Source organism: Eubalaena glacialis, chromosome 1 (genome assembly GCF_028564815.1).
Source record: "Eubalaena glacialis isolate mEubGla1 chromosome 1, mEubGla1.1.hap2.+ XY, whole genome shotgun sequence".
Classification (NCBI taxonomy): domain Eukaryota; kingdom Metazoa; phylum Chordata; class Mammalia; order Artiodactyla; family Balaenidae; genus Eubalaena; species Eubalaena glacialis.
In genome coordinates this window covers 87,811,796-87,839,759 of record NC_083716.1, presented here as the reverse complement: position 1 = coordinate 87,839,759, position 27,964 = coordinate 87,811,796, and the positions used below count along the sequence as shown (strand labels likewise).

The 27,964-nt window shown below is 41.4% G+C and overlaps 1 protein-coding gene across 6 annotated transcripts in view; it reads left to right on the top strand.

Annotated features, from left to right (window-relative positions):
• MAP3K21 (mitogen-activated protein kinase kinase kinase 21) overlaps positions 1-27,964 on the top strand; it is a 69,744-nt gene that overhangs the window by 24,756 nt on the left and 17,024 nt on the right. For 2 of the 6 annotated variants that reach the window (XM_061182419.1, XM_061182415.1), the window contains exons 5-11: positions 7,357-7,597; positions 15,651-15,773; positions 17,551-17,701; positions 18,063-18,160; positions 21,005-21,790; positions 23,084-23,259; positions 27,540-27,636. In XM_061182419.1, coding sequence (XP_061038402.1) covers positions 7,357-7,597; positions 15,651-15,773; positions 17,551-17,701; positions 18,063-18,160; positions 21,005-21,790; positions 23,084-23,259; positions 27,540-27,620 — 1,656 coding nt within the window. In that variant the 3' untranslated portion in view covers positions 27,621-27,636. Of the gene's footprint in view, positions 1-7,356; positions 7,598-15,650; positions 15,774-17,550; positions 17,702-18,062; positions 18,161-21,004; positions 21,791-23,083; positions 25,891-27,539; positions 27,637-27,797; positions 27,859-27,964 lie in introns of those variants that run through there. The other 4 variants (XM_061182406.1, XM_061182423.1, XM_061182387.1 and 1 more) reach the window with 4 other exon arrangements.

The following is a 27,964-nucleotide window of genomic DNA, read 5'->3' as shown; positions in this document are numbered from 1 at the left end:
CCATTTGCTTATTCCAGTGTACGTCATGGAAACATGGGATTATGACATAGCTGAGTCCTTCTCCCATGTAAAATTACCTTGACTTATGTAGTATGGCTCTCCTTTATGTCACTAGACTTTCACATTGACTGTAATACTGAAGGCCTATAGCCAACCTAAGGGCAGAGGAAAGGGCAAAAGAGGGAATGAAAAGATGTGGTTTGAATACATATGCATAAACATTTCTTGAGCTAGTGTATATACTTCTCTGCATGAAGCCAAGATACCATATGCCCAAATTCTATCCGTGAGCAGCTTACTTCTACTGTTATCAGGCTGAATTGGGAATGAATAAAAGGTATGTCATAGGTGTTCCCCAAAGGCAAATTGTTCACTGGAAAAAAAATACAGTTTAAGAGCTTGTCTTGGGGGAAATTTTTCTGAGTTTCAATGTTAGAATTTCCTTCCAGCAAACATATTAAATGTCTGCTGTGTGCTGGGAAGAGTGTTAGAGCGCTGGGATACGCAGATGGATATGGCAGTCTGTGTATCCTTGCGTGGTCCTTGACTGCCAGGCTAGGGATTTGGATCTTGTTGACAAGTTTTAAAAAGGGGCTTGATGTACTTATCTTGGCAACACTTTCCAACCAGCCACTGAAGTCAGGGCCTCCTCCTCACTCCCCCTCTGCCTTCCCTCCTTCTGCTTCCTTTGTGTAGTAATGAGATTACTGTTCTCTTAGGTACCCAGTCTCAAAGGTCTTGAAGATGTGGTCTTCTCTGTGACAGAGACCTTCAGTGGTAATTCACTCCCCTGACCCCTGTTGTCCCCACTCATCACCTGCAATACTGCAGCAGCATCCTACCCGGGTGCCTTGCATCCAGCCTCGCTCCCCTAACTGAGCCCCTCACCGCCACCAGTGAGCCTTCTAAAACGCAAATCAGACCCGCCTCACTTCAGTGGCCAATTCCTTTTCCTCATTAACTTCCTTGCCCCTCCATATTTAACCTCACTTTTTCTCCAGCCAGACTGAATTCCTTCAAGTTCCCTTAACGCCACGCTCCTGACTTTTGGCCTTTGTGTATATTCTTTCCTCCGTCCCCGCCCTGGCTTTTATCCCCTCCTCACAGTTGCTGCTTCTTCATTCTCAGGCTCCCAGAGCTCCCTTCCCTTATCCTCTTGTACCACGTAAAGTGTGTCACAGTGTCCTGCACCTCCCTTATCACGCCCACACTGAGTCATACTTTATTATTATCTGCGTCTTTATGTCTCCTTGATCTGCCTTTTCTGCTACTTAAGTTCAGGAACTATACTGTTTCATTCTTGGTCGTGTTCATCCACAGCACTGAGCAAAGTACTTGGCCCATGGTAAACATTCAGTAAATCCAATACATACCTAAGTAAAGTTTCTTAACATGTTCCTAATATGTATTTTAATAGGTAAGAGATATTAGCAATTATTATTTTATTGTGAACATTTTTAAGTGAAAAGGGAATTTAAAAGTGGATAAATGCCATGAATCCTTCTTTGAATCTTACGCTATAAAAGAGGCAGACGACTCAGCTGTTTAACTTCTGGTTATATATCTTGAGAAACTCCCACACGTATGCACAAGGAAATTAAGGTTATTCACTCTTAAGTATTGTTTGTAATAGTGAAAAACTGGAAACAACCCCAATATCCATTAATAGGGGAATAGGTGCCTAAACTATTGTATATTCATATAGTGGAAATCTGTACAGTACTTAAGATGAATAAACTCCAGCTGTATGTTTCAACATGAGTAAGTCTCAGGCATAATACTGGGCAGAAAAAGCAGTTGCAGAAGGATAATCACATTGTGTAAATTTATAAAACCACATAAAACAGTACTATTCAGGGACTTCCCTGGTGGCGCAGTGGTTAAGAATCCGCCTGCCAACGCAGGGGACACGGGTCCGAGCCCTGGTCTGGGAAGATCCCACATTCCGCGGAGCAACTAAGCCTGTGCTCCACGACTGCTGAGCCTGCGCTCTAGAGCCCGCGAGCCACAACTGCTGAAGCCCACGTGCCGCAACTACTGAAGCCTGTGCGCCCAGAGCCCGTGCTCCGCAACAAGAGAAGCCACGGCAATGAGAAGCCCGCGCACCACAACGAAGAGTAGCCCCCGCTCGCCGCATCTAGAGAAAGTCCGCGTGCAGCAACGAAGACCCAACGCAGCCAAAATAAATAAATAAATAAGTTAATTAATTTAAAAAAAAAGAAAATGGTAGTGATGGATCAAGTACTTAAAAGAAAACCAATACTATTCAAATGTACAAAAAGACTGAAAGTATAGACAGGGGAAGCATACAAACCAACTTAAGGACAGCGGCTCTGAAGAGGGAGGGGATAGGATTAGATATGATGCGCCTAGGACTTTAACAGACCCGAAGCAGATATGGTAAAAATTTCGCATCTGTTAGATATTGCTAGTAAGTGCATGGGTATTTGCTATTCTCTCTAATCGTAGTATATTTTAAATATTTCATAATTTTAACTAATTAAAAATAAAGGTTAGAGAGAAATCTGTGAGCTGCTAAAATCCTTTTTTTCTTTCTTTTCTTTTTGGTAAGCCATATTTTTCAAATAGCAGACTTATAGGTAATTCACTCTCTTCCTTAGTTTTTTCAGTATTTTGTGGGTTTAAAAATTCAAAACTGGCAAATGCAACCTTAGACCCTGACCCCATTGATAAGTACATAGAGCTCAGATAATAAGCAATAGTCAGTCCCGTTTGAGTCTGTTCAGGTCATATCCTGAGCATCCCGTTTGATTATAGGCACCATGTTTTAAAGAGCTTCCCCAGGTGGACGGCCGGCCAGGAAGGCAGGGGAGGAGACTGCACATCTGAGCCGACAGAGAAGAGAAGTGAACACAGAAAGGGGCGGGGAGCGCAGGGCTGTCCTCGGTGCTGGCAGGACCTTCCGGCAGGGGAGGGAGGAACTGCGTTTCAGGTGGTTTTCAGAACAACCAGAAGTAGGAGGACCTCCCGGCTGAATGCTCCAGGGATGAAGATCTATCTGGTCTCTGAGTCAACAACTTGCCAGCACTCGGAGCTGAGCCGGTGGTCCACAGCGCAGTGGACTCTGCTTCGGCTGTTCTGCTCCCTGCCCTCCAGGAATTCAGGCAGACCGCAGGGGTGACTGTATGGGCGTCTACAAACCTGTGGCCGGCCCTGCCCCCCCGTTATATCACGTCTTCAGCGGAATGCCGGACTCTCCAGCAGTCTAGAGAAGTGGTTCAGACCGAGGGCTCCAGCCAGGCCGTCTCGTTGGGCTTGGGGCTCTGCCACTTGCTGACCAAGACCGTTCTGCCAGCGCCTCCCACCGTGACGTGTCACAGAGATGCTGTCTCGGTGCCTCGGGGTGGTGTGGGCTTGCACGAGTGAGGCCCCCCCGGGGCTCAGAGCCTGCGTGCCGCTTCACAGGCACTAACAGTCCTAGCCTGACAGCAGAGGAAGCGGTGGCTTTGCTGGAAGCCGGGCAGCCTCCCGGCAGCACCGCCCTCCCCATCCCCGGCCCCGGGCGTTTGGGAAACGGGGCTCTGAGCCGTAGTCATACTGGAAAAGGACTGAGCCCGTTACTTTTTAAATCCTGAAGTTCTTTGAAGGATTACTATCAGTGATATTATTCATATGTTTTTTAGATACTTTAATACATTTCGTTGACTTAAAATGACAGAGGAAAGAGTCTGGTTTTTGTTTTGTTTTGTTTTGATACACCTCCCCAAATGGTTTTCAGGAATTCTAAAATTAGATGTTTAATAACAGAAGTAAAAACATTTGGGAGTGGGAGAGGACTTGGAGGAAGGATAAAACTTGAAATCACAGAATTTTAAGTGTGGAAGCAATGTTATTAATAACTATTATTATTTTAAACTCTTATTTTTAATTCTTGATAATTATTTATGAAACTGTAGGATAGAGGCACATTCAGTGAGTTAATTCTTATCATATGTGGTGTAAAAATCAAAAAAAGCATGCTTCAAGAATGGATGTCTCCTCTTTCTCCATTTTGAAGTCTTAGAAGTAGTTTCTTTGTTGTTCTTTGGATTCACTTTCGCTCTAGTGGTATCTTTTCTTTTTACGTGATTTCTGTGCAGTGCTTTTTGAAGTACAGCATTTATGGTATCCTGTGAGCCTTTGATTTACAATGAAAGAATATATAGTCCTTTTTTTCCCCCCCCAAGGTTTCTAATTGCATCTTTTTTGATGGAGTCAAAAGCACAGTAGACGTGCTCTATCTCCCTTTCTTGTTCACTGATTGCTTAAGGTAGGAGGCGTCAGACTTGGAATTAATGGTCAGTGACTTGGCCGTGCTCTATGTTATTCAGTAAACTGTAGCCGCCATAGATACCGGTTCCTCCCCAGATTCCTGGCTTCTTATCTCTGTGTGTCTGTCTCTGTGCATTGGGCGCGTGCACCTGTCTTTGAACCACTGTATGAAGGCCTGTCACTGTTAATGATTAACACCTACTGCCAGGAATTTGGATTTTCCATTATTAAATATCCTGTGCCGAGCAATTAAACACGTAGTACTTGAGGAGTGATCTCAGCGACCAAAAGAATGTTTTTGTGTGCTTCATAATTTCAAAGTATCCGAAGGGCTTCTGATACCCCAGACTTTTTTTTTTTTTTTTTTTTACACACTTTTGAATGTTTTAAAATTCATTCAGAAGGAAGAGTACTTTGGCTGCTTTCTCTCTGATGGTATTTTTTTCTCTTATGAAGTCTTAGGCAAGTGATTTTTTTTTTTTTTTTTTTTTTTTTAATTTATAAAGTCATTGCAAGGGGATTCACATTTTGGTTTGGGACCTGGAATTTAAAATGGTTTCTTATGCAATTGCTGTAGCAGTAACACAAAAAACCTAAGTGAATTTACTACCTTTATCTCTTCCTCATGCCATTTCATTTCACAATAGCTAATTGGATTGTTATCTACACGACTGAAAAGTAATATCTTAACAAAAGGGCAGACGGTAATGAGTTAGAAATTAGAAGCTGACTGGAAATGAGCCTCTGTCCCCAAATACACTACAGTAAAATCTCCAATTTGGACAAACTGGTTGAAGAAAGCCACCAGTTAAATATTGGATTCCAGAATTTTTTTTAACAGGTAACATTTTCCTTTTTTTTCTTTTCAAGTAATAAATAGTCATTTATATCTGGCACAATGTAATGAAGAAATACTGTTCTCCTCTATAAAAGTCAGCTGATATTTATTAGCAGAAGTAATTTGAATATCAGTTGGTCTTAAGAAAATCATTTCTCCTGCCATTTTGTTTATGAAGTTTGTTTAGAAAAAATAAAGAATGTTTCAGAGGTGAATTTCGGTCCACTTTGGTAGAATTACCGTAAGTTCAGAATTGGTTTGATCTGAATAAAGAACCTTTATTTTTAGGGCTCTCCTTTTCTTCCTGATATTATCATATTTGTCTGTGGGAGGATGGCCCTCCGTGTTTATTTTCCTTTATGACTCCAGTCCCATGGCCCAGCTCTCGTTCCTTCCATGAGCCTCTGTCTTGCACTGTTTCTTCACACATCAGTACTTCTGAGGTGGCCTCTGGAAAGCGGCCTGCTTGTATGAAGTGTGACATGTTCACACCATACTCATAGCTCTCAAAGCTCACAGCCCAAATCTCCACCTGCGAGGGCGGAGTTTCTCACAAAGTTTTTGGCATTAGGATATCCTAAGATCAAGTTTGTCTGGAGCAGTGAAACCAAAAGTTTGCAGATGCCTTGCTTTCTATGGGAGTGCTTGATTTATGGCAGGCTAGTCTGGAAGAGAAAGCAGTTCAGCACAGAAAGGAATATTTATGTCTCCGGTAAAGGACGGAACACTTTACAGAAATGGAATAAGAATGCGGATGTAGATTAAGAACAATAGAGTTCTCAGTTTTACTACTGAATAAATTTTCTCTAATAGGAATAAAAGTATTCTTCATAGATTTTCTATTTCTTACAAGTTCAATCATTCTAAAACCAAAACCGAGAGGAAGTTACATTTTAATCAGTCAGTATCACGACAGAGGGACTTTTGTTAGCTAATTCATGATATGTGTGTATAAAGTGACAGTTTCCATCCATCCGTGGGATCCTGATAAGTTCTCTGTGTACTGACTGTATTTTCCAGCGGCTTATCATTTTAGCGATGTTGCGTGTTCATTTCTGATGGGCCTTCACCTGACCCCTGCCACATTCGCTTTGTTTTTCCCCTTAACCTCTCCACCACGGTGTGTTAATTCCCTAAGCAAATTCTTAAATACCCTAAGGAAAGACATCGGAACCGCCACAGTCTTTGGTGACAAGAAGAACTATCCTTTAATTAGTCAAGCTTTCCCTTTTGGCTTTCATTTTATTTCATTTTTATTTTTTTGTTAATTTATTTTTTTAAATTTATTTTTGGCTGTGTTGGGTCTTCGTTTCTGTGCGAGGGCTTTCTCTAGTTGCGGCGAGCGGGGGCCACTCTTCATCGCGGTGCGCGGGCCTCTCACTGTCGCGGCCTCTCTTGCTGCGGAGCACAGGCTCCAGATGCGCAGGCTCAGTAATTGTGGCTCACGGGCCCAGTTGCTCTGCGGCATGTGGGATCTTCCCAGACCAGGGCTCGAACCCGTGTCCCCTGCATTGGCAGGCAGATTATCAACCACTGCGCCACCAGGGAAGCCCTTGGCTTTCATTTTAAATGGGACTTTCACATCGGTACTTGGTCGCTGTGTGTTGATGTACATCTTATGTGTCAGGTGATTGTACAGGCCAGAGACGATAACAAAGTGTGATGACTCTTTTCGGGCCATAAAACCAGAAGGGCCACAGACATATGGGACCTGGGGCCCACTGCTTGACGCTCTTCACACCTGACGCTGTGGCCAGGTGTCCTGTGTGCGTCCCTGTGGATGAGGTGCAGCCTGCCCGTGTCACAGCATGAGCCCGCTGTGCCTCAGCCTCGGGGGATGCTTATCTGCCTTGTTTGGAGTTGGGCTTGGAAAAAGGTGGATAAAAGTTTCATAAAGAACCTTCCCTGAAGAAGGGCAAATCTGAGAAACCACATGGTAAGGCCCAAAACCTGCCACTTCATGATGCTCATGGCCCCTAATAAAACAGGAGCCATCAATTAAATGAGACAATCTGCCCCCCCCCGCCCCCCTAAAAAAAAAAAACCCAAACCATGAAACAAAAAAAACCCTAGAGGGGCCGGAGGGAGCCTTGTGTGAGTGTGAGAGTCCCGGATGTGCCGGGTTCCGGCGGGCGCGTCCTGGCTGCAGGGGGCGCTGTCCGGGGGACCTGCAGCGGGCGGGCGGGGCAGCGGCGCGCGCGGGACGCGGCAGCCCCAGGTGACGGTGGCGCTGTCCCCTGCGGCAGGAGCTGCGGTCCCGGGAGGAGGAGCTGACGCGGGCCGCCCTGCAGCAGAAGTCGCAGGAGGAGCTGCTCAGGCGGCGGGAACAGCAGCTGGCGGCGCGGGAGATCGACGTGCTGGAGCGCGAGCTCAACATCCTCATCTTCCAGCTGAGCCAGGAGCGGCCCAACGTCAAGAAGAGGAAGGGCAAGTTTAAGAGGAGCCGCCTGAAGCTCAAAGACGGGCGTCGGATCAGCTTACCTTCAGGTACGACCTTGTCCCCACGTTCCCTAAGACTCGGGTGGTCATGCCTCCCGCCCGCTCCTTTGTTTCATCAGAACTGGGCGAGTGAGATTTTAAAGCATCGAACGAATGAGGTCTTCATCTCTTGCTTCAGTTCGTGGTCGTAGTAATGACCTAATGAGTCTTCACGGGTGAAACGGCCTAGGGAGGGGGTGCACCGCAGGCCACTGGGTGCTGCGAATCCCACCCCAAGCATCCTCTCCTGTTAGTGGAGACACTGATGTACTCCTTTGGAAATCAAAGCAGAATTAATTCCTCTTTAGCTGATTGCACTGAACCAGCATCACTCGGCATGGTGAAAATCCAGCACAGAACTATCTTACGCAAAACGTGTAAACCGTTAAGAAACAGGAAAACAATGAAGAAGTGATTTCTTTCACCCTACCCATGGCAAACTTCTTGTCTCTAATCGTAATAGCAAGAAAAGTGGAATAAATTAAAAGGTACAAATGCAAGGTCAATTAGCAGCAAAGAGCTGATTATTTATCTATGTATTTAACATTATACAACAGTTAGGATTTCATTTTATTTGGGGGAAAAAAAGTCAAATTGAACATTTAACTTAAAACAATCTTAGTACCTAATTTTTTAACCAGATCAAAGTTTTAAACCTAAAGAACAGAGGTATATTTTAAAATTGTAATTTAAGCCAACTTTACATTAGTCATCACAACTGTTTGGCTACAATTACCTTTTAAAATTTGAACATACTTAGCTTTTGTCACTAAGTTATTGCTTCCACGAGGATCGGGGGGCTGTGATCTGGGGCACTAAGGTTGCTATTCACACCCTCAGCAAAGTGTATCTAGTGCCTCGGTTACACGCCCACTTTCATCTGAGGGTTCAAAATCGTTGAGGTATGAGAACAAACCAGTAATTCTAGGGAAGCTTTTAAAAATATTTTTAAACCATTGTGACAATAACATAGAAGGAATACGTGTTAGGAGAAACTAAACAGACTACAAAAGAGCAAACATATGTTAGTTCACGAAATTAGGTTCTTTGATGTTATGTGTTATACTTTGCTTAAGGGGACACCAGATGTCCGCCTGTGTTTTGCAGTTCTTTCTAACAGGGAAGGACGGTGACAGAACTAAGAGCTGGCTGCACCTGTATAGAATGTGCAGTAAGGTCTATATATCTGTTTCTACCTCTCTCTGTGTCTCTCTCTATAGGTATTACATCTTAGAGTGTTCCTCATGGATTCTAGTGTTTTCCTGAGATGTTTGGTAATGGTGTGGAAATTTGATTTAAATAACAGTAACAACAGTTTTGTTTTATATAAAGTATGTATAAATTGTCTTGTAAAAATACTTACTGCAAAATCCTAGAAGCCTTGCAGCATACCGTGATCTTTTAGGTTATGGCAGAAGTCCTCAATTGATCAGAAGATTGCTGGAATGGGGTAGTCAGGAGTACACAGTATACATTATTGATTATGTGTTTTGATGAAGTGAGGAGAGGCAATGGGTCCTTAATTCATTTTACCTTCGCCCTCTCTGGGAACGAAAAAGGTACTTTTCCAGGTTCTTTTCTAATATTTGCTTTTAGCCAAAGTGTAGCTTGAAGGACCATTCACTGGGCTCTCTGATATGTCAGACATAATTTAAAATATTTTCTTTATGACGAGGCTTCTGCTTTCAATATAGACGATAGAAAAATTCAGAGAGGCACTCAGTGTGAGTTTTTTTCTCCAGTCCTGAGCTGTATCAGCATTCTTCTATCTGCATTGTGACTGTGTTACCATAATTAATATTTATTGATTTCCTTGTAAAACTTTAGATGGGGGAGCTAATTAGAAACTGATGCAAAATAAACTTGGGGGAAACAATGAAATCATTCCAGTGATTCTTTAATCTTCATGGGAGAGTGATTAAATAAAATATCTCAGGATTCCCGAGGTTCTTCTCAAATGTTGCTTGGCTAATACCTTGCATTTATTCAGCGCAAATTGAATATATTTGACTATTTTTGCTAGATTTATATTATTCCTGGATTGTACTATTTGCCTTTGCTATTTCTGAGAATAGAGGGGTCCTTTTAGTTACACATTACTTTACCTTGTGCCGCTTAATAAAAGATTCCAGTTAAAACATAACCCATAAAATCTACTAGTCCTTACCCATTTTGAAGGAATGAACTGCAGCTTCTGTAATTTAGGGTGGCAGTTACCTCTTCTGCCCACAAGATGGTACTGCATTGTTGTGGCACTGGTACCATCAGGGAAACTATTTTTCTCATTCGAATCCCCCAGCTCTACACGCCCCTCTCCACACACACACATACACACACATACACACCCAGGGCTTACTTGCCCAACATCCCAAAGTAGGACACACATCCAAAGATCCAAAGAAAAGAATGATAACTGTAAAAATTATTATTTTTCTCCTTCAGGAATCTTGCTCAGTAGAGAAAGCAATTATTTGTACCTTAAGTTCATGGGAGTTAGCTGATTCTGATATTATCATCTGTTAGAAAATTCTTTGAGGTACCAGATTTTAGTACTATTTAATGGTACATTTTTAAGGAAGAAACGGCTGATAGGTGATAGATTGAAGGGTGGTGATACTTTCCTTTCAGCACACCAAATTACTTGAACCCCTTTTGCAGGATTTTTTCCATGTGTAACTAGCTTAAAGAATTTCTCAGAAACATATTTGAGACTCCTACAAACTGGTTCTTAATATTTATGCCTGTGGATCTTTCAAAAATTTGTTATTAAATGTGAATAATTATCTAGTTATTGTAATTTTCAGAATCACTGATTCTGAAAATAATAATATATAATATAATAATATATAACTAGATAATATATAACTATATAACATTATATATATAATATATAACTATATAACTAGATAATATATAACTATATAACATTACAATAACTAGATAATAATAATTATCTAATAATTATCTAGTTATTGTAATGTTCAGAATCTCTGATGGTAGCTTTGAATCGTATGGCTATTTATAACTATGGTGACTTACTGCCAGAAAACTCAAATGTAATTATTCCTGCTGGCAATCCTGCATAGCTACCAAATAAGGAAGATAAATGCTTATAAAATGAGACAGAATAATCTAAGAGTTTGTAAATTATATTTGTGCATTCTTGGAATTTGTAGAACGAACAAGAACGATCATGGCAGATATTTTTATATTGTTACCACTTTGTATCACTCCCACTGTATTATGTTTATTGTGAACAAAAGTTGTGTTTTTAGAACATATAAAACAGGTCAAAGAGGTTTTGAAGCTTTCAGAAGTCGGCGTGTCTCTAAAGCCGTGGTATTCTCACTTCAGCCATTTCAGAAGTGCCAGAGTCTGCCTGGCATGCGTGAGTGTGAGTGAGTGTGTGTACACCCATAGGGAGAGAAGGCAAAAGCTCCACCAGGACTCTTCAAAGAATACTGCAACTTCTACTGTAAAAATGATGATTCCCACTGAGCCGCGTCAGTGGCCTTAATGAAACATAAATATTGCCAGGGGAACTACAAGTACAGGTTCACTCAAAAGCCTGTGGCCCACATGATAACCTGCCATGAGCAGATACCTTGAGAACACATCTAGCAAGCAGTCCAGAGAAAAACTGGACATTGACCAGGGCCCCTTAACAGTTCAGCCTAAGTTTTCCTAAATGTGTAACTGGGACAGAATCAACCTTTCCCCCTTTCACAGGGACAAGGATGTTTATCATAAAGAATATTTTATTTATGTTTAAAGCACAGAGCGCCTTTTTTCCCCCTGAGTGAAAGTATTTAGATTTTTTCAGAAGACCAGAAACACTCCAAATCTTAGGGATTGTTGAAGTCCAGTCTTGTGCCTTTGTAACTCGCCCTTGGCCTTAAAACCTTCCGTGCTGTTTCCCTGACCTGTGCCTGGCATCTCTTCTCCCATCATTTGTTCCCCATGGTTTGCCATTCAGATGCCGCGGCCTGATTCTGTGTTCGGGTCCTGAGGCCTGCAAGAGCAGCCTGCCTTCTTCTCTGGGCTGGAGGCTCATCCACAGTGTGCGGACAAGCCACAGGGCCAGTTGAACCTTTATAACGCACTTCAGTCTAAATTGTTTCATATCTTTGGATAAGAATATTTCTTTCTTTTCCTACCTACGTCCCCTCCCCCCAGTTCAGTTAGTCGTCTGCCCTGATGAACTGCTTTCTTGCATCCATTCCTTCCTTTCCTTAACCGCTCTGCCCGGTCAAGTCTTTCTTGCTCACGTAGATGGTAGATGGACAAAGCCTCCCATCTGGCACGTCATTTCCATTTGCTTTGTCTTCACAACATGATCTCTGCCCCTGTGTTACTTGTAATCTTTTTTTTTAATTGGAGTATAGTTGCTTTACAATGTTGTGTTAGTTTCTACTGTACAGCAAAGTGAATCAGCTATACGTATACATATATCTCCTCTTTTGGATTTCCTTCCATTTAGGTCACCACAGAGCATTGAATAGAGTTCCCTGTGCTATACAGTAGGTTCTCATTAGTTATCTATTTTATACATAGTATCAATAGTGTATATATGTCAATCCCCATCTCTCAATTCATCCCACCACCCCTCCCTTGGTATCCATACATTTGTTTACTATGCCTGTGTCTCTATTTCTGCTTTGCAAATAAGATCATCTATACCATTTTTTTAGATTCCACATATATGGGCATATACCCAGAGAAAACCGTAATTCAAAAAGACACATGCACCCCAATGTTCATAGCAGCACTATCTACAATAGCTAGGACATGGAAACAACCTAAGCGTCTCTCAACAGAGGAATGGATAAAGAAGATGTGGCACATGTATATACAGTGGAATATTACTCAGCCATAAAAAGGAACGAAATTGGGTCATTTGCAGAGATTTGTAGAGATGTGGATGGACCTAGAGTCTGTCGTACAGAGTGAAGTAAGTCAGAAAGAGAAAAACAAATATTGTATACTAACGCATATATGTTACTTGTAATCTTAAACAGGGAAGACATTCATTCAGCAAAGATTTGCTAAGCACCTTTCCTGTGCAAGGCCCTGTGCACATTTGGGGGTTGTCACAGTGATGGCAGCTGACTCCTTCCCCCCAACATAGAGAGCTGACATTGTATTGGGGGCAGCCTTAAGCTAATAATTAAACAAATGCTTATTTTTTTGCTATAATTATTAACTACTGGGAAGGAAAAGTCATATGACAGTGATTAGTAGAGAGAGGTCTCCTGGTCTAAGGAGATCACAGACAGCTTCCTCACAAAGAAACATTTAAATGGAGACTCGAAGTAGGAATTTACCAAACACGAGGGGAACAGGCAGGGAACACCTGCGAAGAAACTTGGTTTCTTCCAGGAATTGAAAAAAGACCAGTGTGGCTTGACTCTGCCTCCTGGGCCAAATCCAGCCTCCCGCCTGTTTTGTATAGCTCACAAGCTAAGAACATTTAAATACTAGAAAAAAAGATTTTCTGACACATGAACATTGCAGGAAAGGTAAACTGCAGCGTCCATAATAGAGTCGCATTGGAACACACACATTTATGTGTTTGTGGGAATGCTTTCTCGCTCCATCAGAACGTATGGCTCATAGAAACTAAAATATTTACTGTGTGGCACTTCTTAGGAAAAGTTTGCTGACCCCTGGTGTAGACCACGGCGAATGATGGGAAAGCAGGGCACGATGAGGCTAGGGTGGCACAAGGAGCCCAGACTCTGATTTGCAGGGGACTGGAGAGGATGTTATGATTTTGACCTGTAACTTTAAGAATGATGAAAAGCCTTTGAGGGATTTTAAGCAGGGGAGTGATAGTCAGCCATGCATTTTTAAAAAGACATCTGCCTGCTGTGAGGTAGACCAGAGGGGCCAAACAGAGATGCTGAAAGATCGATCAAGGGATTGTAGCAGCCTCGGCGTGAAATGATGGTGGCAGCGGAAATAGAACAGAAAGCGTCACCAGTGTGTGTTGAGCATTTATTATGTCCTGAGCCCTGTACTTAAGTATTTTCTGTACTTACTTATTTAGTTTTTTAAATTTATTTATTTATTTATTTATGGCTGTGTTGGGTCTTCGTTTCTGTGCGAGGGCTTTCTCTAGTTGCGGCGAGCGGGGGCCACTCTTCATCGCGGTGCGCGGGCCTCTCACTATCGTGGCCTCTCCTGTTGCGGAGCACAGGCTCCAGACGCGCAGGCTCAGTAATTGTGGCTCACGGGCCCAGTTGCTCCGCGGCATGTGGGATCCTCCCAGACCAGGGCTCGAACCCGTGTCCCCTGCATTGGCAGGCAGATTCTCAACCACTGCGCCACCAGGGAAGCCCTTTTCTGTACTTATTTATATTTGATTTTTCCTAACTGTCCTATGAAATAGGAATAATTATTTTTTCCATTTTTGTCAATGAAGGTGCTGTGACTTAAAAGAGATTAAGTTACTTTCCCAAAATTCATATGGCTAGTAAGTGATAAGCTGGGATTCATTCACATCTGGAGTTTGCTGGTTCCAGAACCTAGAATATAAATTTCTCAACTATAACTCTAAGAAGACTATATAACAGAGTTTTACAAGATATTTTGTGTTTGACTGGATATGGAGGGTCAGGGAGAACACAATATCAAGAAAAGTTTCAAATTTCTAGCATGAGTAGTTGGATAGATGTCTTGCCTACCAAATTCAGACTCCTCATTTCAAATACCAGGTGGTTCTTTAAAGTTCTTTAATTTTCAAAAAGGCAAATTATAGCTGTCTTGCATATGTGAAATGAACATGTGTCAATGATTTTATTCAACTTATTAATTAATGAGGGAACCCGTTAAAATTGGTTCACATGAGAATTTGAGGAGCTAAGTGTTCATGGTCAATTTAGTAAAGAAATGCTAGGATTAGATTGCTAGGCTAAATACAAACCCAGTACGGCAATAAATCATCACCTTCGGGATTTTCTTTTACACCAGACAGCAGTTGTTTGCATCATCACCAGACAAGATCTACAAGTTAACCTCTGCTCCTAGTGAGTTGTAAAAATAACCCAGTCAATAGAAAATCAGTCAGAGGTTAAGCTCGGCACTGCACTGAAAGAACATCCAGTCATTTCTTTTACCTGCTTCTAAGTTTCTGATAATTTTTCTGGCAGTTTACAGGGTTTTCCCAGACACCCTCCTCTTTCCTCTGGTAATATGACTTTTCTTCCGTATATTCCCATAGTTCTTGGCATATCTCTGGCACGACAGCTACCCTATATTACACTTAGGTAATAGTAACCATCATTTGTACGTACCTTGACCACAAAACGCTTTCAACTGCAGGCAAGGGGGAGTTTCTCTTGACCCTGGCTGGGTCTGAAAATTAAACCGACAAAGCCACGTCCACAGGGGAAAAGCATAAAAATGTACTTAATGTAAGTTTCTGTGACATGGGAGCCTGCAACAGGAAAGGAAGACCCAAAGAAACAGACCTGAATGTTGAGGAAGGCTGATGAAGAGTGGATGGTCATGTGGAAATGTGACAGGCTAAGTAGTAAACGTTGGGGTAGCGTGTCCGGAGCCCCGCACAACGTCCACTTTCCGTTCTAATCACCACGGCAACCCTGGGAGGTGTCTGCTATTCTAGCCAACAACCGCAGGGACCGGCGCCGAGAGGCTCGTGACTAGTTTGGGGTCTGTAGTCTGTTAGTGACAGAACCAGGATTCATGTAAACCCAGGGTGTCTCCCATCTCGATTTTGTTTTCAACTCTATCAGACTGAATGAAGGTAACTCTTTCTTCCCGGAAGACCGTGAGTTCTGCAATATGCAGTAATAGTTCATTTCCTTGTGAGCATGTGTCTCTCCCCGTGCCTAATGTGTCATGACTCTGAGTCATTGTTTACGGACATGAGCCCTGAATGGAAGATAAGTAAGAAACTAGGAACAGACTCTGAGATACACCATATTCTTACTGTCTGGCAGTTCCTGCTTTGATTGCCATGTGCAAAAGCTGGGGCTACAGAAATAACCTAAAACCATGGATTCTCAGTTCTCATTTTTTTTTTTCCCCTATCTGACAGATTTCCAGCACAAAATAACCGTGCAGGCCTCCCCCAACTTGGACAAACGGAGGAGCCTGAATAGCAGCAGCTTCAGTACACCAAGCAGCCCCACGGTGATCCCCCGGCTCCGGGCAATACAGCGTGAGCATTCTCCCCCACGGGGGGCTTCTGGGCGGCTTTCTGTCACTAACGGACTTGGATCCGACTTACGCAGACATTCATAGCCGGTTCTAACCCTGTGATATTTAGGAGGTGTCAGAACTATTTGGAAAGCAAGATTTGGTCTTATCTTCCTTAGTCTCATTTTCTTGTTCTCACAATAAATGATTTTTAGATGCCACGCAATCTGTGATGTGACCAGGCCACAGAGTAGAAAGTGAAATAGTATCGTGAGACATTTCGTGAAACGCCTGCCTGCAACATTTGCATGACCTAATCATATCAGTAGCCTCTTTATGGATATTTTGAAAGCCGAAATCAGGAATTCAAGGTTACTTCCATTCGTTTCATTGTTTTGTAAGGAAAAAAATATTTTGCTTTTTGAAATTTAGCTTGAATTTGGTCTGTGTTGACCAACCTAATGCACACAGCCCTCCACTTAGGGTGGTTCAACTTAGGGTTTTTTGACTGTATGATGGTGCAAAGTGATTCACATTCAGTGGAAACCATACTTCGAATTTTGAATTTTGATCTTTTCCTGGGCAGTGATACTGGGTACCATCCTCCCTCGTGACGCTGGGCAGTGCGCCACGGCTCCCGGTCAGCCCGCCATCACAAGGGTGAACGACCCGTACACTCACAACCACTCCGTACCCACATAAGCACTCTGTGTTTCACTTTCAGTACAGCATTCAGTAAGTCACATGAGACATTTGACTTTATTATAAAATAGGCTTTGCATTAGGTGATTTTGCCCAACTGTAGACTAGTGTAAGTGTTCTGAGCACATTCAAGGTGGGCAAGGCTAAGCCATGATGTTTCGTAGGTGAGGTGTATCAAACAAGTTTTCAGCTTATGATATTTTTAACTTACGATGGGTTATTGGATGTAACCCCATCATAAGTCGGGGAAGATCTGTCCTTCAGAATACCACTTAGTATTTTGGTTTTAGAGTGTTCAGCCTAGTGGAAAAAATAAATATACTAATTCATCTGGCATCCTCGCACTGTGAGAGTTTCAATTAGACCCAAAGCAGATATTTTTACCCCCTGTGTGGGTATGTCATAATGTTTTCAGTTGTGTTTTTAGAACCTCTGGTGTGTGATGGGGTTGTTTTCTAAGTGTGTAGTAATGACAGCCACTCTCCCACTGATTCCCAAGCCAACTGTTGGTGCACAGCGAGGCTGGGGGGTGGCATATACGTGTGTCAGCAACATGGGGGTGTTAGACGTGAGTGTAAACCTCCCGAGAGGGGATGAAATAAGGCAAGACGTGGGGAAACTTACATACGTTCAGATTTTTTAAAGGTAATTGAAGCCAAACAGTTGTGATGACTAATGAAAAATTGGCTTAAATTACAATTTTAAAATATACCTTTGTTCCTTAGGTTCAAAACGTTGATTTGGTTAAAAAATTAAGTACTAAGTTTGTTTTCAGTTAACTGTTCAATTTGACCTTTTTTCCCCCAAATAAAATGAAATCCTAACTGTTGCATAATGTTAAATACATAGATAAATAAATAATCAATTCTTTATGGCTAATTTACCTCAAATTTGTATCTTTTAATTTCGTTCACTTTTCTTGCTGTTATGATTAGAGATAGAAGTTTGCCAATGGTAGGGTGAAGGAAATAATTTCTTTGTTGTTTTCATGTTTCTCAATTGTTTACACGTTTTGACTAAGATAGTTTTACAACTGATTTGATTCATTTTAACTTAACAATTTTTTAATTGGTTAATGACTGATGCTCTCTGTTTAGTGACCTCAGATGAAAGCAATAAAACTTGGGGCAGGAACACGGTCTGTCGACAAGAAGAATTTGAAGATGTAAAAAGGAGTTTCAAGAAAAAGGGTTGTACCTGGGGTCCAAATTCCATTCAAATGAAAGAAAGAACTGACTGCAAAGAAAGGTACTTGTGTGACATCTGGTGGCATTCCAGTGTGTACTGTGATAAATAGCAGTGCCTTTTAAATATTGCACTGGCCAGACCTAACTTTTAAAAAGCAATTAGAGTAATACAGAGATACCTGAATATAATTTAATTTCTAGGTTGGGTTTATCCTACTAAATCAATTATTATTTAGTTAAGCAATTAAAAAGATTCTCTGTCTCATGTTAAGGTTTTATCTGTACTTTGTTAGCTCTTAAAAACATAGAGGCCAAATATGTTCTCTTTACTACCTAAAAATATTGTTAGCATGTATCCACCAAAACCTAATTTGTGTGTCATATGGTTCTATTATATCAAAATAAACATTTTTCTCTTGTAGAATAAGACCTCTCTCAGATGGCAACAGTCCTTGGTCAACCATCTTAATAAAAAATCAGAAAACCATGCCGTTGGCTTCATTATTTGTGGACCAGTCAGGTAAATGTGCTTCAGGAAATAGAATTTGTTTGAGTTAGACTGAGCCTCTGAGAGTTCTAGAAGTGACGTGGGAAAGGTTAGCAGCATCGCATATACTGATGAGTAGTAGCAGTGGCTACGCTAAGCTCAAAAGTTATCTTCTGTCCTGTCAGTCTTCGTGGCGGAAAGTAATTAGGCTCCCCATTGTTTATTAGGAATTTGTAACTCTTATTCTTCACCAGAAAAATTAGTATATTTATTATATAGAACCAAATTACTGTAGTATAGGAAATAGTAAATATGAAAATGTAGGCACCCTGAAATTCTGCTGAGATTATATTCCCGCCCCGCGACCTGATGAAATATTGTCAAGCGGGTTAGTTGTGGAAAACTACTGCTGGAGAGTATTACATTGGAATCTCTAGTTTTAAATGAATCATCATTGTTTTCAATGTTCGGTATTCCTATTCAATATTCAGATATTAAAAGGTTGAAGAGATTTGGAAGTTGTTGGAAATTTTCAATGATGGGTAACTGAAGAAAAGCAAATTGGTCTTTATCCTTGACAATTTAAGACAGCCCTTTGGTACTGTGGTCAAATTAGAGATGTTTTAGCAAAACACGGTATAAACTTCTTGAATTTATGATCGGTGCTATGCTCAGTTTTACAAGCACCTTATCACCTACTGCCCATGTTTAGTTTTCTTCTTCTGTGTTCGTCACAGGTGTGTGGTTTCAGCATAAATATCTCCATAAATACTTTCACGTAAACACAAGGCAGGTGCTGTGTGATCCCTGGGTAGATGCTTTCTGATGTCAGATTCATTACTGTATTCTGACTCTTTCTCGCCTGTAAAGGCAAGAGGGTCTCTCATTATACACTACGATTCATCATCAGATGGCATTTGAGGACTAATGAAGAACAATAGTAAAAAACTGTTAATTCTATAGCACAAGTTTCATTATTTGTGACTGTTTATCCAGATAGAGGGATTAATCAGAGAAGTCCTCTTGCTTTTTTTCCCTGAACTTTTTTATTCTTTCTTAGAATATTTTGATCTTATGAATAACTCCTCCACAGGACAGTTGGAGGAAATAAAAGGATGTATTTGGCTGACTCAGCTGGGTCTCCATTAAGTTAACCCTGCAGTTCATTGGAAGGATCACTGAGCAAAAGGTTTACACAGTCTGTCCTGCCTGAAGGTCCCCCTCCCACCTTCCATCTGTGGGGCCTCATCCTTCTAAGTGTTTCTGTCTCAGCCCAAGCGTTTCCTGAAAACCTCCCCTGACCGCCTTAGCTGCAGTGGTGTCTCACCCCATCCCTGTGTCTCAGTATCCAATTTTATTTATGCATCGCTCTTCCCTGAAATTCTTATTGGTCTGCATGGACACCGTAATGTGTGTGTTCTTTGTCACCCCAAATTAGAATGTCAACTCCTCGAAGGCAAAGATTTTATCTGGTTTGTTCACCACTCTACTCCCAGGGCCTGGTGCATAGCAAGTCTTCAGTATCTCCTGAATGCCTAAGTGAATCCTAAAAGGACAGTTTGACCTTATGTAGATATTGATTATATTCACCTTGGTTTGGGGGCTGCGAATGCATGCCGTCAGTCATAGGAAGACTGGGAAAGATTGTGATGGATCCGTGTAGGTTCATGACAGCTCAGGAGGAAAGTGTGGGAAAGGAAGTGCTCAGTGTGCTTCGAAACCTATGGCTTTTACTTGTCAACGGCATTTACCCTCTTTTTTTAAAAAATGATGGCTTAATAATTTGTAATTCGTTGCATATACCGTGCATTCAACCCATCAAAGCGCAATTCGTGCCTACTTGATGAAGGCACTCTTCAGGGAAGACCCCTCACAAGATGAAACCTGCAGGGATGCTCACAGATGGCTGTGACCTGAAAGTAGAAAAAGGAGGAAACCGAACGACACCAGAGAGGCTTCAACGGAAGCCGAGATCACATGTGGGAAGAAGGGCAGTGTCAGGCCATCTTAGGGCCAGGCAGGATTTTGAGATAGAATTGTCTGAGGGAAATGGGACAGTGGGAGGAGGACACGGGGAGAAGGATAGCAGAGGAAGTTACTGGGCTTGAAGGGAGAAAAGCGGGGAAGAGCACGGGCTTGTTGGGAGAAAAGCTGGCATCTGGCTGGTCTAGCAAACCAAGCACATTTTAGGTGCAGTGGACACAAGGCTGCAGAAATCATGGGTGGCTCTGTCGGGGATGCTCTGGACGCCAGATGAGGGAGTTCGTCATTTCAGTCGTTCATGGTTAAGCCCTAAGTGATAAGAATTATAGCTTCCTCTCCAGTAGCAGAATATGTTACCCTTTGGGGCTCTGACCTCTGGAGAATCTTCTCCTGATACGGGGCTCCTACGCTTTAATGGCAGCTTGTTGAAACAGGCTGCTGGGCACCACCATAGTCTGAAGTGTGCTTCACTGCTCTACGCAGGATGGTTCCTGTAGCAACAGGGCATGGCCCAGTTATCTAGGTCACGCGCAAGGGCACCTTTTGTCTGACGTGTCCTCCTGCCGCTGTCTGTGCATGTGCATTTCTGTATCTTGATGACTTTGTTTCTATAGAAGTTTCTGTTTTCTATGCCAGTGAAGAGCCACTTCCTGAAGGACAGGAAACGGCAGAGGACTTGCTCGCCTGTTCCTGTGCAGGGAGCTGAGTCATTGCACCCTGGACGCCCCTTCCTTAGGGTCTTCCTGGACGAACCATTTGCTGAACTGCAAAGGACTCCATGTGTTTTGATTTAGAATATGTATTTGTTAGATTTCAGCCTTGTTTTACAGTATAGCTTGCATGGTTTTTACGGTAAAATGGTCCTAGCCTGTGTGTATTTATACTTCTGTGTAGGTGCATGTGAAGAGCCACAACTTGCCCCAGACGGATTGGAACACAGAAAGCCAAAGCAGATAAAATCACCGAGTCAAGCCTACATTGATCTACCTCTTTGGAAAGATGGCCAGAGAGAGAATCCGGTGGAACCCGAAAGCTGGGAGGAGAGAACCCCGGTGAGCCCTGCCACCAGCATTCCTCAGGGGACCCCTCCGAACAGTCTGAGTAGATCCCCCCAGAGGAAGAAGACGGAGTCTGCTCTGTACGGCTGTACCGTGCTGCTGGCGTCGGTGGCTCTGGGCCTGGACATCAGAGAGCTCACGAAAGCACAGGCTGCTGAAGACCCGTTGCCCAAGGAAGAAAGGAAGAAACGCGAGGGCATCTTCCAGCGGGTGCCTAAGTCCCGAAGCAGTGCCAACTCCGCCACTAGGCTGCCAGCCGCGGGCGAGGGGGCCAGCAGCCCATCCCCGCTCCCTCCGTCCAGCGCCGCGAACCTCCTGTCCATGCCTTCTCTCTCCACCAAGTGCCTGCTGCAGACTGACGGTGAAGATTCCTTCGGGAGCAGCACACACGTCCCTTGTGACCCCAAGGTGCCCATTCCAGATCCTTGCCCTGCCTTTGGAAGGAGGGGTCAGGAGCCAACCCCTGTGCCAGGACTGGAGACCCATCGTGGTGTGTGGGGAAACCTGTCTCCTTCCTTCACAGTTCCAGCACGTGCGGACGCATCTTACGCTGCTTCTTCAAAAGAAAGAGCAGCACATCACCGACGGACCGTGTCTGATGGAAGTGCTTCTCAGCCCCCAGGTAGGCTGCATTCGTGGGTGAAAGTACCAAACACCGCTGTAGAGGATAGACTGTAAAGTTGTATGGCTCTCTGATTTTATCTTTTCCAAGCGATTACATTTACAAATTTGTTTTCACTGTGCACATAAATCTTTGAATTTTACCCTACTCTTTTGTTTGACTTTATCATTTGGATTCTTGGAAGAGTATAATTAAATTTCAGTAACTTAAATGCATAATAGCATGTTAAAACAGAAAGAGCACATGGAGAGTAACTGCCCCAAGCCCCTCGTGGTAGGAAGGAGAGTCATTTGCCAAAATCTGAACCAAATAATTAGTGGGAGAGTTGGCAGTAAAACTGGTCGTTTGACACAGTGTCACCTGGCTTTGCTGCCCAGGTTTATGTTGAGATTGAGTTTAGGGGGTGTAAAAATCAAATGGACAGTAGGTGCTGTGTAGGGAATGACTATTATTCCTTTTGTATATAAAGATAATTACAACTACCTCATATATAGATCATGAGGGTTAAGTGAGATCATGTATATGAAAAATGCTTTTTAGATTGTAAAATGTTATGCTAGGATCGCTTATAAAGTATATTAAAGCTGAAACTGCTTTCATTTGCTTTATCTTTTCATTTTATCTCTTTAAGCGCTACGCCTAGACAAGATTTTTTTTTCATATTATTGTTCATTGTCTTTAGATAAATTGGTTTATTGCTCTTTTATGATGCAATAAAGTATTAGTAATTTATAATTGCACATGGTGAAATCCTAGCACAAGAATCCCATAAAAAACCATTCTTTTTTTCTTAGTTTGAAGCCAATGATTATTTGCTACAGTGGTAGTAAGTCAGTTCTTCAGAACAAAAAAGGGAGGGTGTAACATGTAAAAACGTATCTGCTTTCTTATTTTCATTAATTTTTTCAAATCATTATCTGAGAGTGAATTCAGTCACATTCACCATCATTTTTAAGTCTTAACTTTAGTCCAGTCTAACCCATTGTGAAACCTATCCTGTTAATAAAACGGTTCTAATGATCATTGTCCTAAGCGTATGATGATGACTTAGCTCTTTACAGGTGTCGTTTCCATAGGTTCAAGCGGTCTTTCCAACCTTGTAGTACTTTTCCATAAAAACAAACATTCTTATCCTAACAATTTTAAAGGTAAGTTTTGTGTTCAGGTTCTTTTGTGAAAGCTCACTTTAAGGTGGTCACCTAAGTGAAGTCATCCTGGTTATTTTCCTTGCTATCCATTGATTTCGACGTCACTGTCTTTCTAATCACACACTGTCTTTGCCTCCTCAACCAGCTGGTGCAGCTCTCATCTCAGCCCCCGGAGCCTCTGAGCTGCCCCCTGAGTGGGTTTGGGGGACGCCCCCCTCGCCGTCTGGACCTCATAGTGACCTGCCCAGTGAGGTCCCACCCGAAAAACAGAGAGCTGTCCATGTGATGCCTCTGCCTTGCCCTCCCCACCTAAGAAGCCAGGTAGGTGCCCCGAAGGCCTTCCCGCAGAGAACAGAGTCTCAGCCCGCACAGGCCTGCCCTGTGGTGGGCAGTCCAGGACCAGCCCCTGACTGTCCCCTCGGTGCCCAGGAGAGAACTAAGCCCCACGTGCCTTCCTTACTGGATGCCGACGTGGAAGGCCAGAGCAGGGACTGCACGGTGCCTCTGTGCAGGATGAGGAGAACGAGCCGACCATCTCTGTACGAACTGGAGAAAGAATTTCTGTCTTAAGTGCCTTATATTGTTCAAGCATTTCTTTTTTTTTTGTTTTTTTAAGGTGAACAAATGAAAACAATGTGTCTACCTTTGAATTGTTTTATGCTGCTGTGTTTTCAAAGCTGTGGCCATGTTACTAAAATAGTAATGGATGTCTAACTTCTCCAAAAATATATGTGATTGCTGTTGGCTGACTGTATTGTTATTCCACTGGATTCTTACCTAGCAACTTGAAATACTACACACGTGTAAAACAAATGTGCAACAGTGTAAATCTATGTTTAAGCACAATTTTAAATGCTTTGTTTGTTCCCATTTATATCCTTGTCTGTTAGTACACACAGAAATTGTAATGAGTGCACCATTTTTGTTTCCTTCCTTCCTGTTTCCTTCCTTTTGTTTTCTATTTTCCTTTACCTTTTTCCATTTCTTTCCTTTTTTTCTGTTATTTGTGCAACAAGAAGCCAAGAGTAATGTGATGTTAGCAAGTAAAGATGTCTATGTAAAAAAAATTTGATGACTAGAATAGATGGAGAGTCCTATTTGAACTACCTAAACTCAGCAGTAGGCTTATAATGCATAAGTATGTCCAAATCTCACCTAAAATATGCACTATTTCTCTCTTTGAGAAAATTTTACTGAATGTAACTTGTAAAAGTTTTAATGAATGTAACTTCTAAAAATTTTATCCATTAGAACTCCAAAGCAGATTTTTCAAAAAGCCAGTCATTGACTTTTGACTCAGACCATACTGTATACAGTTGAGAGGTGCTAACCTGTGTGTTCTCCCTGTAGAAAGGATCTTCCTTCTTTCTTCATCAGTAGCCATTGATTTGGTATCCAAAAGTGTAAAGCTTTTCCTTTTGTCGTAGAGTCTTTAAAAATTAATCAATGCATGCATTATGTGCCGAAGAAAATTCATGTCATTTAATATTATTTTTCTCTATTTAAATGCATAATCATCCTAATAATCTCAAATACAGTCAGAAACACTGCAAAGTCAAGAAACAGCAGTACGGTTAGAATTTAAGTGTTAGAATTTAAGTGTTTTAAAATAGTAGTTATTCACTTAATTGTAGATACATGTTAGATATCTGTTGGGTGGGACAAGCTGATGTGATAGAATGGAGAAATATAAGTTATTTTCAGATGTGGGTTTATAAAACGAATCTTTGGATAGCAGATCAGGTTTTTAAGTGATTTTAAATTATTTTATGAGTCACTTTTATAAATCATAGAGTTATGATACAAATAAACTACTGAGTTATTAAGCTACTGAAATGGCTATCCAGGAACTTGGTAAACTTGCCTGGGTTCTGTTGTTAAATCTATTATGCTTCTCTCGCTAGAATATGGTTATTCAGATGACACACAATAAGTATTTAAAATTTTCCCTACAGTGAAAAACTTTAATTGCAAACATTACTTGTTATTTCATTTAAAATTTTACCTTGGTTAAGGTTTACTGAATAACTGGAAGGTCAGTGATTTAATCAGGTGTGATAAAATATCCACCTATAGTAGAAAAAAAAAAAGAGGAAAATTATATTATTTGGCCATTTTAGAACCTCTTAGTCATCTAACAAGTATGCCACTGCAAATGATGAACGGGGCATGAAAGGATTATTTTAATATAAGCGCATTTTGCCTTAAGGAAATTCTTAAAGCACAATCTCAGGTCGTTAATTACATTTTGTGGTGTTATGGTCCATTCTATGATTTGGCTTCACTTTTGGGTGGTTGTTGAATTACATAACAGAGATCTGGTTTCCTCAAAATTGTATCACATTTGAAACTATGGTTGGCTACTTCATACTCAGTCATTTGAGGGCATGTAACTTCCAGCTAAAAGTAAACGAAATACATGCCTACAGTAATACATGAAACACGAAATATAGAAACTGTGTTTTCAGTTTTGCTTCTACCAAAACATCGTGTGTGTGTGTGTGTGTGTATGTGTATGGCACTTTGTGTGAGGGTAGGGGAGTGATGGGTGTCCGTCTGTCTGGTCCCTCTACTCTGTTCCTGTTTAGCTTTATTTTAGTCAACTCTACATTATGATGAATTTAGAAATGAAGTTATATTGAAAAGATAATTGTCATATAAGGACTCAGTCTCACATCTTACTGCAGATAGTTATTTTCTGCTGAGATCTGTTGTACATTTGCGATTTTCTACGTGTATAGGTATACTTAGCGGAATCTGGTTATTTATTTTCACATAGACTTAATAGCTCACTGAAAGATAAATTAAGCTGATTACTCTTAGTCAACAGTTAAGGTGCTCCCACTGCAGAGATTTGAGGCCTGGGCCTGATAATGCTGTATTATGAAGCTTTGTGACTGAAAAAGATGTTTACATATGTTGTCTATTTTTTTTAATAAAGTTTTTTTCATAGCTTGTCTACTTGCTCAGTGGCTTTGATCTCCTGATGATTGTGACTATAGTTTGTAATGGTTCATTTTGTATTCAATAAGGAAAATATGTTAATAAAGATTATTAATAAGTCAGGTATTAACCTGCTAAATTCATTAAACTGAAGGATCATGATATGAATCATGGGATTAAATGAAATACTTTATTTAAAATGTCGTTTGGTTTACATGTGCATTGAAACGTTGTATTTCACTGTGAGAATTTTGCAACTCCAGCTTTTCAGAATGCACATTTTGGCAGAGTGAATTACTGTATGAAGTAAATCTCAGTTGATGCTAGAGCACTGTGATTAATGAGACATGTTGATTATTAGCATGTTTAAATCAGAAGAATTTCAAAACCCACCTAACATCTGGTGATTCTTGGTAAGCAATAAAAACTTGGGTGAATTAGAAAAGTAGATGGTAGCATTTCGTGCAGATCCAGGCAACACCCTATCGTATAAGAGGGAGAAAAATTTAATGTCTGTTGTATATCTGCTAAGTGTTAAGGACTCTCCTAGGTGCCCATATAAGACACTTCCTATAATTCTCTTTAGTGAAGTTTGTGAGGTAGGTAGTAGTATCCCTATTTCATTAGATGTGAAACGGGCACAGAGAAGTTTGATAAAGTTCCAGAGACTCACCACCATTTACCTGTTCACACCTGTTGTAACCATACATATAGTATAGAAGATGGAGGCTTCTAGTGGAATCCAAAGCTAAGGTAGTGTTTCACACATCAAAAAGTTCAAAATTCTAGAATGGCTGAGTACTTACTTAAAAACAAAGCTAACAGTGGTTAATACAGTGGGATACTTCCTAAGTAATTGTAAATGAAATAGAAGGTACTAAAACCTGCATATCCAACAAATCAACTCAGAAAAAAGCAGTGTTCTGTTCAATGGGTTTATAAATATGATGAAATTATTTAAGAACTGCAATATAAATATAAAATAATTGGGCTTGAGCTGTATGTACTCTTTACTTCTGAAAAGGTCAACATGCTAAAACACAGTGAAAGATGAGGCTTTTATGAAGGAAACAATGTAATAAGTACCATACAGTGGAGCAAAAACTAGTTGTTCTTGTTGTTTAGCAAGAAATAAGTAAGTTGAATACGCTGCAAACTCATTAAGTGCCTACTGTGATAGCCACTGGGAAAGACTAAAGGAATTCAGTGATGAGCAAGAGAGACACCACCTGGGTACTTTGCTGCATGGTTCTTAAGATCTCGTAAAGACATTGAGAAGCTGAGCGGGGCCAGCTTCATGGGTTCTGCTTGGGCTTCACACTCAGGATGTCCCTGAGCTTGATTTTAATGCTTTGCTAACACTGTCTTGAAATCCTTACGAAATTTTGGACCGGGACCCCTCATTTTTATTTTGCACTGGGCCCTACAAATTATGTGGCCAAGCTTGACTACAAGTGAAATGAGGGTTATAAAAGGTGAAGTAGTTGCTGTTCTGGCAGCACTCACTGGCAGAACAGATCTAACCTGGGGGGTTCAGAGGAGGCAGCTGAGGAAGTCAGGACCTCTGCTGGGTGAGAAGTGCTCCCTGCAGAGTCACTAGCCTGTGACTCGAGTCCTGTTTCTCTTGGAACTTACCAGATTTCATCTTTGCCTTTCAGCATTTTTACCACGGTCTGTGTTGGTGTGGATCTCTTTGCATATACCGTACTTGGAGTTTGTTTTATTTCTTGGATGTGTAGATTTTTTCCAGCAAAGGTAGGTTTTTCAGCCATTATTTCTTCAAGTATTTTTTCTGCTTCTTTTCCTCTCTCCTGGGACTCTCATTACACGTATATATTGGTGTATTCAGTAGTGCCCCGCATTTCTCTGAGGCTCTGTTCATTTTTATTCATTCTTTTCTCTTTTTTTTTTTTCAGATTATTTTGATTTCTCTTCAAGTTCCCTTATCTTTCTTCAGTTCCAATCTACTGTCAAGCCCCCCAGTGACGTTTTTCATTTTAGTTATTGTATTTTCAACTCCATAATTTCCATTTCATTCTTTTTAAAATTTTTATCTCTTTATTGATATTTTCTTTTTGACAAA